This window comes from Zingiber officinale, chromosome 9A (assembly GCF_018446385.1).
Source record: "Zingiber officinale cultivar Zhangliang chromosome 9A, Zo_v1.1, whole genome shotgun sequence".
In the NCBI taxonomy this organism is placed as follows: Eukaryota; Viridiplantae; Streptophyta; class Magnoliopsida; order Zingiberales; family Zingiberaceae; genus Zingiber; species Zingiber officinale.
Window position 1 is genome coordinate 38820131 of NC_056002.1, and position 12095 is coordinate 38832225.

Genomic DNA, 12095 nt, shown 5'->3' on the forward strand with positions numbered 1-12095 from the left:
TTAAAGAGCTACTATCCTCTCGGGTCTTATACGGAAACACATGCTCGAAAAATGAGGCATTTCTTGATTCTATTATCGAGTTCTTATGTATCTCCGATATTTGTAACTCATACACAAAAAATTGATATGCACTGTTATTCTGTGCATATCTAATAAATATGTAATCAACAGTTTTTGGTCCTATCTTAATCCTTTTCAGATCAAACACCAACACTTTGGCAAGACATCCCCACATTCATAAATATTTACAGGATAGTTGTCTTTCATTTCATAGCTCATAAGGGCTCTTATATATTTTCTTTCGGGGCACCTTATTTAAAAGATAATTAGCTGTTAACATAACTTCCCCCATATGAACTCTGGCAGTCCAGAACTCAATAGAAGAGCATTCATCATCTCCTTTAGATTTCAATTTTTTCATTCAGTAACTCCATTTTGCTGAGGAGTATAAGGAGCTATTGTTTTGTGTCTGATTCCATGCTCAGCACGTAACTTAGCGAACGGTGATATGTATTCACCGCCTCTGTCATTTCGAACCACCTTAATTCTTTTATTAAGTTGGTTTTAAACCTCATTTTTATAGAGAGCAAATTTCTCTATAGGTTCATCCTTACTTTTGAGAAGATACACATAATAGTATTTTGTGTTATCATCTACAAAAGTGATGAAGTATTTATTACCACCATATGTTGACGTACCTTTTAGGTCACACACGTCAGTGTGGATTAGGTCAAGTGGTTCGTTACTTCTTTCAATATGTTGAAAGGATGACCTTGTCATTGTCGCTTCAGCACAAATCTCATATTTGTATTTTGGGTTAAGGTGGAATGTAGCTATACTTTGCATATTTATTAATCTACGCAACACATCGTAGTTAACATGTCCTAGTCTACCATGCCACAAACATGAAGACTCAAGCATATAAGTGGAAGATATTTCATTTTTATTTATCTTGGGCATAATAACCATTACATTGAGCTTGAATAACCCATCAGATACATAACCCCTTCCTACAAACATTCCATTCTTAGACAATACAACTCAGTCAGACTAAAAAATAATACGAAATCTATGCTTATTTAACAGTGATTCAGACACTAGATTCTTCCAAATCTCCAGAACATACAATACAATATTGAAAGTAAGGTCCTTGTATGAGGTCATCTTCAGCACCACTTTTCCTTGGCCCATGATGTCCGAGGTTGCTGAGTTCCCCATGAACAATTTGTCTCCAGTGACTTCTTCGAAGTTATGGAGTAGCTCATTATTGCAGGACACATGTCTGGTGGCTCCAGTATCGATCCACCATTGTTGCGGATTTGAACCCACCAGGTTCAGTTCTGAGACCATTGCACAAAGGTCGTACATTTTTAGTCCCTCGTTCAGGTTGGCCTCCTGCTTCTTCTTCGGCTTCCTGCACTTCGAAGATTTGTGGTCCACTCAGTCACAGTTGAAGCACTTCCTAGCGAACTTCTTCTTGCTGATGCCTCCTCTAGGTCCCATCTTGGAAGATTTGGGATTCTTCAGTTTCGAGCTTTGACCGTGCTTGACCACGTTAGCTTTCACAGTAGCCTAAGAGAACAACTTTCTCTCTGAACTCTTGTTGTCTTCTTCGATGTGAAGTTTAACAATAAATTCCTCCACATTCTTCTCCTTCCGCTTGTGCTTCAGGTAGTTCTTGAAGTCCTTCCAGCCAGGAGGTAGCTTGTCAATGATAGTAGTTACCTGGAGGGTTTCACTCAGAGTCATCCCTTCTGAGTGGATCTCGTGCAAGATCACCTGAAACTCCTCGACTTGGCTGATCACCGTCTTGGAGTCAACTATCTTGTAGTCTAGGAATCGGCACACGATGAACTTGTTGGCCCCTGCATCCTTCATCTTTTACCTTTTGTCCAGAGACTCCCACAGCTCCTTAGTCGTTCTCTTCGTGTTGTACACAGCATACAACAAGTCGGCAAGGTAGTTGAGGATGTAGTTTCGGCAAAGGAACTCAGAATGAGTCCATGCCTCTACTGCACTGATGATTTGCCCATCAGCATCCTCAGCACGCTTGGGAGGGTCCTCGGTCAAGAACCGAGCCAGATTGAGTGTGGTCAAGTAAAAGAGCATCTTCTGTTGCCACCTCTTGAAGTTCACTGAACTTCTTTGCCTTTTCCCATGGTTGATTGGCACAACTCCAATCGGAGGGGAAGGGGCCTGCATATGTTGAGTTTGTTGCACCTCAACAATTGGTTCAGTGGTCATCTCAACAAAATCGAATTTATTTCAAGATTGTTGAAAGAAACAATCCGCTGTTGGAGATTTACAGGGTATTAGCTGAATTTAAATAACACTGAACTAAATTCACTTATCTGTCAAGATGACCTGAGCTGATAATCTCAGGCTGCTAGCAAGGCTGATTTCTACTAATTGCTAAGTGCAGTCCGAGCTCCGAGTCTGAGCTCTGATTTCGAGCAGCAAAGTCCGAGCAGACTGAAGAGTCAAGAGGGCAAGCAGTAGTTTGACTGACCGGGCAGATAGGTCGAGCGGGCAGTTAGGCCGAAGCGAGTGGTCGGTTAGGCGAAGTAGATAGGCAAGCCGAGCGAGTGGTCGGTCAGGTAAAGCAGAAAGGCAGGCCTAGCGAGTGGCCGATCGAGCGAAGCAGGCAGGCCGGGCAAGCTGGTGTCGGTCGGGTGAATTGGTGCTGACCGGGCAAAGATGTCGAGCAAGCGAGCGGAGAGGCCGACCGAACAAGCGGACGTAGGGACCGAACGAGCTAACCGAGCAAGAGGCCGGTCGGGCTTTGACGTCGAGTGGGACCAGCAGAACAGAGTGAGCAGCAGGCCGAGGCTTGCGTTTGATGCAGTTTCTTTGAAACAGATTCTCCCCACCTCTGGCAGTGCTTCGAGATTTACTCGGGTCGTCTGTTTCCCAAGATACAACGATTAACCGTGATTTCACCAAGTACTGGTAGTCACGGCGAACTGAGTGGTACTCGATTGCTATCACAAGCACTCCGTCGAGCAGGAGTTGCACGACAAAGGAAGAGGGAGCGTAGGTGGAGACATTCTGCTACTTTTTGGTGTGTATTTTACCTATAATCGCAACCACATTATATAGAAGCTCAGATCAACGACAACGCTAATGATCATTGCTCATCGAGCTGTGAAACGCCAGCGTTTCGATTAACCATTTTCATCTGCATTAATCTTACTTTAATGCATCCATTACACAAGCAATAAAAAGGTTTACGTAGTAAAATGTTGGTTTCCACTTGGATAAATTTTATCCTGCCCGATCTGGCATTCGGCGTGTAAGTCATGTTCGCACATGAGCCAACATAGTTTAGTGCAATCCGGGCCCTAGATTTGCACACCTTGGACACCCACACATGAGAGAGAGTCTCTCCCTATATATTTGTTCACATCATCAAAGTATGTGAATTAATATAAATCAATCAATAAGTCTTGAAACTTCCAACGTGGAACTAAAATCTCATTCACAATGAAATTTCTTTCTTCTTCCACCTCTTCTTCATTCATATCACTTATATCCAAGAGTATTTGCTTCTCTCCATAAGTCTTACAATTCCTACTCCATATATGTCATAAGTCCAATAAGTGATGTCTTGCAACTACACCATTTAAACATTCAGTGAGGAACCAATAATGGACTTTACTTCCAAAACATCTTCCTCTTACCTATCAACACTAATCTCCATGGTTTGCTCCAAGTTAGTAACACAAGCTTCAATAATATCAACCTCTATTGTCCTTAGTCTTACTGCATCTGCCTTATGCATGTTGTTCCTCTAATGTATGAGATTCTTCGATGTCATTACTTCAAAGCACAACACGGAAATGCTCAACGATAAGAACCTATACCAACTATTATAGGATTAGTTTTAGCATCATTCAACTATGTGACATTTAAATAATTTATCCACTCAAAATTATTAAATAAGTTTAACTTGCTAACGACTCGAATAAAAAAAAACCTAAGAGAGATGAGAAGGCTTGGAAAATTAATAAGTGAAGAGTGCTTTATATTTACGAGGATAATTACTTTTAGGCGTCATCCTCCCCAATTAATGGGTTTGATCAATTTAATTCAACGACCTACATTTTATATCCAGAAGGTTCTTGTTCTTGTAAGATATATAGATATTTTTATGATAACAAGATTTTAAAATAATATCTAAAATAATTTTAAGAAAGAATTATAAGCTATACTTATTGGCTTGGGCTGAAAATTATCAATAAAATTGGACTACGGCCCAAATACGATCTAAGCCTTTTTATTTCTATCTCCGGCCTCCTCTTCCACTACGTCAGTTTTGCCCTAGAAAGGCCTTCGCTGTTTCCATCGTCGCTTCTTCGTCGGCGGCGTAGAGAGGGATCGGAGATGAGCGGAAGCGCGTTCAATGCCTTCAAGGCGCGGGTGCCAATCGCGTGGAGTCCTCGCCTGTACATAACGTTGGTGCGCGGCCTCCCTGGCACCCGCCGCCTCCACCGTCGCACCCTGGACGCCATGCGCCTTCGCCGCTGCCACCGAACCGTCATCCACCGCACAACCCCATCTCTCCTCGGCATGCTCAACCAGGTTCCGTCTCCCTTTCTTTCCTTTTTGAACACTTCCTGGATTCTCGACTTTCTTCTCATTTCTATTCATTGCTGACTGGCCAGGTGAAGAGATTGGTCGCCGTGGAGACGGAGGAAATGCACAACGCCAGGAAGCAGCAGGAGGCGGAGCAACGAGCTCTGCGCCCGCCGATCGTCGTCAGTCACTCTATTCCTGCGGCTTCCTCTTCTGCGGCCGAGTCGGCTAATTAGTTGTTCTTCTCATGGCTTGACAATGGATCGACTAGGTTAGCAAATTTATGTTGTTTTTCTCTTCTCTGTCCTCTCCTGTTGGAATTGAATAATTGAAACTCCATTGTTTAACTTTTTGTTTGGATGCAAACATTCTGAATGTTGCTATTGGCTGTGATTATTTTCAGTTAATTCAATTAAGAACTTACGAATCAGTGTAAGGTGATCTGGAAATCAAAAAGAATTGGGAAATCTTAAACTAGCGATTCTTCATTCAAAGTTTCAAGTTAAACGGATACAAAGATTTATTTATAACTTTAGAACTTCTCTAATACTGGTTAAGGATTAAACTGAGATGCTTTCATATTATCCTCAAAAGTATGGTGGTGTTTGGTTCAGTCAGTTTTCTAAGGAAGAATCAGCTTGTATAAGGTTTTTGTAGTTTTCATAATTTTTTTTGTGTTAACTTAATGACTCTAACTCCAGATTTCAGATAAAATCATATTAGCTAGCATGCTTGTGTCTTCTCAATTTCCTGTCATGTCTGATTGGAAGCCTTGATTTATATGGGATCACAATTTTAACCTAAATTGTATTTATAATCATGGTTATTGTACTACATCACTATAATATGCGTGCTTCACTAAGTACTATCCATTGGATTTTTTTTTGATGTCACTATCTATAGTCACTAACACATTTACAGAATTATATTAGAGGAGAATTAAACTTAATGCACTGAAAGCTATTCTACACGTGTGCCAAATCTCTGAAACATAAACCGATCCTTAAGAAACTATTTGTTATCACTATCAGCTAGTAACATCATGAGGTTACAAATGATATACACCTGGAACTAGAGATGTATTACCTGATGTCTATCAGATTACGCCTATTAAAGGAAATTGCATTATTCATTCGAAGGAATATGGCAATCTGAATAACCTACATAACTTAAGAAATCCTTCTTGGCATTGCCTACCGAGTTATAAAGATTTCCCAATCTTTTATCTAGTTTCAAGCACTAATTTGGTGTAATAAAGCTAAGATGAGAGGGATTGCAAAAGGGGGTTTTCTTCATTCAATTTTTTTTCTACTTTTCCAATGGTATTAAGGATGCTAGGATTGTTGTGTTCTTGTTCAACGCATACAGCTGAAATTTATTTCTACTTTATGCACCAATACAAGGGTTAATGGTCATATCTAACCTAAAACTTAACCATTCTAGCTTTTAAGAACGAACATCTATCAGGCCCCTACTTTTAGAAATTCAATAAGTTGTTGCCAACTAACTGAGTTCATGAGGTCATCATAATACACAGCCAACTAAAATAGTAAGCCAAGATTCAATCCCCTTTCCTTTACCTCCCCCACTCTGGGGTGCAATTGTATTCTTCACTAACCCAAGCCTTTTAGGGTCATCAAAAGTGTTTGACAGCCCTAAATATCAAAAAATCTTTTTTTAAGAAAAAGAATTAGAGATTTAGGTGACTGGATGCAATGATACCAATTTGACATGAATCTGAGCCCTTTAGGATGACCAAGCACGCTTGTCCAAAAGCACTTGATGGTTCTAAAGTGTTCAAAAATGTGGGAGAAAAAGGGTATAAATAGGCTCAAGGAGCTAATAGGGTGCAATGGCATCAATTTGGCATTTTAGGGCCATCAAAAACTTTTGGTAAGAAAGAATTAACACTTAGCTTCTTGCCATAGTTTGGGCGAGCAAAGAGCAGTTTGGTCAAGCAGAGGACCGAGGGGTATTTGGGAAAAGTTCACTTTTTGATAAAAACCCAAGTATGATGTGCTCATTAGGTATTGGGAAATTGGGTGTGCCTTTTGATAAAATGTCATACATTGGATCTAAAATGGCCAAACCTTCAAATTGAACAACATGCATTTGACTTCCAAAATGACTGAGCCAAAACCATCCGTACATCATAAACAATCATCCTTTTACAAGAACACATTTTGAAGATAATGGCATTAACAAACTATAGATTTTACCCTTGATTAGGGCAAATTGTCAAAAAGTGAACAAGTTGGTATGAATCTGTTTTTTTCACACATAAGGTAAAAAACCATCAATCCTCACATAATAATCAATTTAAACAATTAAAGATATTTTAGATTAACAAATCATAAATTATTACTCCAATTGGTATTAATGAATAAATTCAAGTGAACGTGCTACTTTGGCACGGTCTGTTTGACAATCAGGAGGATTTTCAGGAGAGACTTTGTTAGAGACTACTTTGACCTTCCATCAGAGGAGATAGGCTATGAGAGGTCACTTGGGTACCTTGTTCTGTTTGTTTTTCTGAATCAAGTTCTTAGGTATCCATTTGATAGTTTTTCAATTTTGGTTCACTTCCTTTAAAAAAAGGGTGCAAATTTGATTTGTGTTTTCATTACTTGCTCATCGCAAAAGATTTCTCTTAGTTAATACTAGTAATATTTTTCCTTTGCAACTGCACATCTGTCAATCATGTTTAACAATGGTGGTTCTATTTTCAGGTCCTTATAAGCATATATGGGCGTTGCGCATGGCTACATTCAAGGACCAGTTTGTTACCTTTCAGTAAACTGTTCTTTTGTATTAGTATTTAGTTATAATTGAAAGTATTCTTCCATGAGTGTTCTTGTTTTCGTATGTGCAAACGATCGTGCTAGATACAACCATACTTTGTCAATTTTTTCCCCGTTGAGCATTGAAGACTTGAATATTAACTATTGTTGGAATGCCATGTGTTATTGCCCTGTTTACTGTATTTTGCATTTGCGTCACTCTTTTTCACGAGTTGACTATCTAAAGTGTGTAGAAATACAAGTAAAAGAAAACCATATCGGTTTTCTGGCTAATTTGTATAAAATTGGATCAATTTTTCATGACTTATTAAAAGCATCTATTTATATTTCTAAATAATTGAATTTTGAATGAAAGCATTCTCCCACATATTTTAACCCATTCATTAATAAATATATTTTTTTAAAAAATTATTGTAAAATATAATTATAAATTGATTAGTTACATAACTTCTTTTACATTTTTATATGTTAACATTTTAAAAAATTATCTTATCTTTTTTATTCTGATTAACACTAATAATAGTTGTAGGCTTATAACATCTACCGTTATTGTCAATATTGATCAACATCATATTAGAGTAGTTATAATCTTGTAACTTAATATAGATCAAACATCATATTAGAGTAGTTATAATCTCGTAACTTTAAATATATAGTGATAAGATGGCATGCACTTTTGATCATAAATAAAAAAAGAGGTTATTTCAAAAGATTCCAATGATCTCAGATAAAGTTTAGAAAAAGTATATATATATATATATATATATATATATATATATATATATATATATATATATATATATATATATATATATATATATATATATATAATTTTATTTTGCAATCATTTTACCTAATTAATTGACTAATAAGATATATTTAGTTGCATTAATTAATCAAATAATCATGCCTTATCCTTACATCGTTATTGGGAGGACAATGAAATAATGAAGGGAAGGAAGAATTAACTCATCTCCCAATAGTTTTAATTGCAGGGCTCCACTCCATAATTACGTATCTCCATCACCATGAAATGCCAGTTAATTACACTTTTAATCTTTCTCTTAACCAGTGATCATGTACACGCAACAATTATAATATAATACATGAATGTTTATAATATAATACATGAGTACTAAACAGAGTCATTAAGTATAAAGTACCTATCTCGAGTGTCGCTCTTTACTCTTTAAGGGACTTTAAAAGGTTGCACAAAAATTGGATAAGGATGTGATAGCCCCATGTAATAGTGTAATGTAAGGGTGACGTTCGAAGATTCCAACAGTAAACTTCTATAACAGACCTCCCCTTATAAAAAATTAATTTAATATAACTTGATCTTAGCCAAAAAGTCGAGAAAAGTATGCTTTCTAATGTTGTCGGCCTAATGTATTTATAGAAGTTTCTCTACTCGCAGTATTGTCAATTCTATGATGTAGAACTAAAGAGAACCATCACAATACATATTTTTTTATATAAAACAACAACATAGAAAATTAATGATGAAAAAAATTTCAATAATACGTACAGTTGCGTCTCAAACTCTAGATCACTGATTGATTAATGTAAAAAATTTTCAATAATACATCGCAGCTAAGTTTTGAATTTTAGATTCCTGATTGATATGTCTGTGGAAATTATTAATAAAATTTAAAATTATTTTTAGTGTGATAAGAAAGGACATTAATATAATTTAATTTTGAGTTTCACTAACTTAATTGACAGTTACTGATCCTGTCCGAAAACTGAGTCGGACGAAGGCTGGTCGCGACGGCTTGGTTGTTGACGGAAAGTTGTGGGTGATTCGGCTCCCACGGGCTGCTGACGACGCTGCAGGATCCTGCACACACTCAGACGATCCCCCTCCTCACGTTAGAGACCAGAACTCAGGGAAAAAGTCCCCGGATCAGGCCTTCCGACGCTCAAGTCAGGTCCTTTTTCCCCAGAAAAAGCAGAGAGCTCTCAAAAATGACTGAAGATGAAAAGTTGTGGAAAAAGTGAAGAGAGAGCGTACCCGCGTACGAGGAATCCTCCTCTTTTATGCACCCGCCCCGCTTCTAGAACCTGCAACCCTGTCAGAAAACGTTAAACGCTGGGCTTTGTCGTATATCCCGGACACCTGTTGTGCTGCTATTGGTCGTGAAGGCATCTTCTTGTTTAGGAACCTCCGCCTTTACATGCTGGGCTTTGTCGTATATCCCGGACACCTGTCGTGCTGCTATTGGTCGTGAAGGCATCTTCTTGTTTAGGAACCTCCGCCTTTACACATGGGTTTTATTGTTGGTTGCTACTCGGAAAACCTAGAGGTTCCACTGTACAAAAATTTTGTACAAAGGTCTGAACCTTTTCCTAGCTACCATGTGTTCTTTTAAATTAAATTTTGGATCGCCTGCGGAACTTAACACGTTTGATCCAAAACTTAATCTATTTGTTCTTTTAGGTTTTGACTTGGATCTCCTGCGGAACTTAACACGTTTGATCCAAAACTTAATCTATTTGTTCTTTTAGGTTTTGACTTGGATCTCCTGCGGAACTTAACACGTTCGACCCAAGTCTCCTTAAGTTATTAATTCCATTAAATATTAATTTCCATAAAAGGTTCCCAGTACTGACGTGGCGAGGCACATGGCCTTCTTGGATATGGGAGCAACCACCACCGACTAGACAAAACCTTTAATAGAAAGCTAATATTTAATTTCCTAAAATAACTTTAGGTTAACCAAAGAGAACAATCAAATCACAAGGAAAAGAAAGAAAACAAAAGAACACAACTTCGAAAAACATATTCGAAATACTAGAACGTAAGCCTCTTGTATTTGGTATTATTTCCATAAATAACTAGCATGATGCGGAAAGAAAAATTACTAGTTATACCTTGTAGAAAAACCTCTTGATCTTCTACCGTATTCCTCTTCTAACCTCGGACGTTGTGTGGGCAACGATCTTCCGAGATGAGAAACCACCAAGCACCTTCTTCTCCTCCTAGCTAGGTTCGGCCAAAACAAGAAAGCTCCACCAAGGAAGAAGAAATACACCAAGCAAGCTCTAAGAGATGCAAGCTTCCTCTCCTTCTTCTTCTTCTTCTCCAAGTAGTATCCGGCCTCCACAAGACCTCCAAGCAATAGAGAGTTTCGGCCACCACAAAGAGGAAGAAGAGAAGAGATGATGGCCGGCCACAACACCAAGGAAAAGAGGGAGAGAAAACAATAGAGGTTGTATCTCATGAAGGCACCCTCACCCCTTCTTTTATATTCCTTGGCCTAGGCAAATTAGGAAATTTAATTACAATAAAATTTCCTCAATTTCCTTGACATGATTTAATTTAGAAAAATAAAACAAATTTTCCAAATTAAACTTCAATGGCCGGCCACATCATTGGAGAGCAAATTGGACAAGTTTTAATCAACAATTAAAACTTCCTAATTTGTTTCCGGAAATTTTAAAAATAAAATTTCTCTTTAAAAATCTCTTCATGGTTGATAAAAAGAAATTTTTATAATTTTAATTTTATCAACATGTGGATAATTTTTAAAGAGAAAATAAAATAACTCTCCAATCTACAAATAAGGAAAGAGATCTAATCTCTTTCTTTAATCTTTTGTAGATCTTTTACAAGAGAGATATTTTAATTTTAATTCTCTTTAATAAATTAATTCTTCCACATAATAAAAACTAAAATTAAAATTCCTTTTAAATTTAATTTGGCCGGCCCCCACTAGCTTGGGTTCAAGCTAGGGCCGGCCACCCAATTTTATACCTAGGCCGGCCCTAGCTTGTTCCCAAGCTAGCTTGGCCAGCCCCTATTGTGTGGGTATAGAAGGTGGGTATAGGTGGGTATAGAACTCTATAAATAAGAGGCTACGATAGGGACCGAGAGGAGGAATTGGTTTTGGTCTCCCGATAAAATTAAGCATCCCGTGTTCGCCCCGAACACACAACTTAATTTTATCAATAATAATTCATTCCACTAGAGAATCATTATTGAACTACCGCACCAATCCCAAATTACATTTTTGGGCTCCTTCTTATTATGAGTGTGTTAGTCTCCCTGTGTTTAAGATATCGAATGTCCACTAATTAAGTGAGTTACTGACAACTCATTTAATTAATTTCTTAGTCCAAGAGTAGTACCACTCAACCTTATTATCATGTCGGACTAAGTCCACCTGCAGGGTTTAACATGACAATCCTTATGAGCTCCTCTTGAGGACATTATCAACCTAGTATCACTAGGACACAGTTTCCTTCTATAATCAACAACACACACTATAAGTGATATCATTTCCCAACTTATCGGGCTTATTGATTCATCGAACTAAATCTCACCCATTGATAAATTAAAGAAATAAATATCAAATATATGTGCTTGTTATTATATTAGGATTAAGAGCACACACTTCCATAATAACTGAGGTCTTTGTTCCTTTATAAAGTCAGTATAAAAAGAACGACCTCATATGGTCCTACTCAATACACTCTAAGTGTACTAGTGTAATTATATAGTTAAGATAAACTAACACCTAATTACACTACGACCTTCCAATGGTTTGTTCCTTTCCATCTTAGTCGTGAGCTACTGTTTATAATTTATAAGGAACCGATAACATGATCTTCTGTGTGTGACACCACACACCATGTTATCTACAATATTAATTAATTGAGCAACTACATTTATCATAAATGTAGACATTTGACCAATGTGATTCTTATTTCTAGATA

The 12095-nt window shown here is 37.6% G+C and overlaps 1 protein-coding gene and 1 pseudogene across 2 annotated transcripts; one reads left to right on the plus strand and one right to left on the minus strand.

The window, feature by feature from the left end:
• Positions 1-4299: 4299 nt before the first annotated feature.
• LOC122018571 (50S ribosomal protein L30-like) lies at positions 4300-7520 on the plus strand. Of its 2 annotated transcripts, none has more exons than XM_042575921.1 (3): positions 4300-4581; positions 4665-4846; positions 7299-7520. In XM_042575921.1, the coding sequence occupies exons 1-2, from the start codon at positions 4384-4386 to the stop codon at positions 4809-4811; spliced, it is 345 nt and encodes a 114-aa protein (XP_042431855.1). In that variant the 5' UTR covers positions 4300-4383; the 3' UTR covers positions 4812-4846; positions 7299-7520. The 2 variants fall into 2 exon arrangements, with proteins under 2 accessions (XP_042431855.1, XP_042431854.1); XM_042575920.1 differs by having other exon boundaries at positions 7305-7520.
• A 1077-nt stretch (positions 7521-8597) lies between these two features.
• On the minus strand, positions 8598-8741 carry LOC122022194 (annotated as a pseudogene).
• Between the last annotated feature and the right edge of the window lie 3354 nt (positions 8742-12095).

Excerpts from the sequence above, each read along its gene's own strand:
- LOC122018571 (XM_042575921.1), top strand. The coding sequence starts at position 4,384 with ATGAGCGGAAGCGCGTTCAATGCCTTCAAGGCGCGGGTGCCAATCGCG. Across the intron at positions 4,582-4,664 it reads TCCTCGGCATGCTCAACCAG|GTGAAGAGATTGGTCGCCGT; the intron begins GTTCCGTCTCCC and ends CTGACTGGCCAG.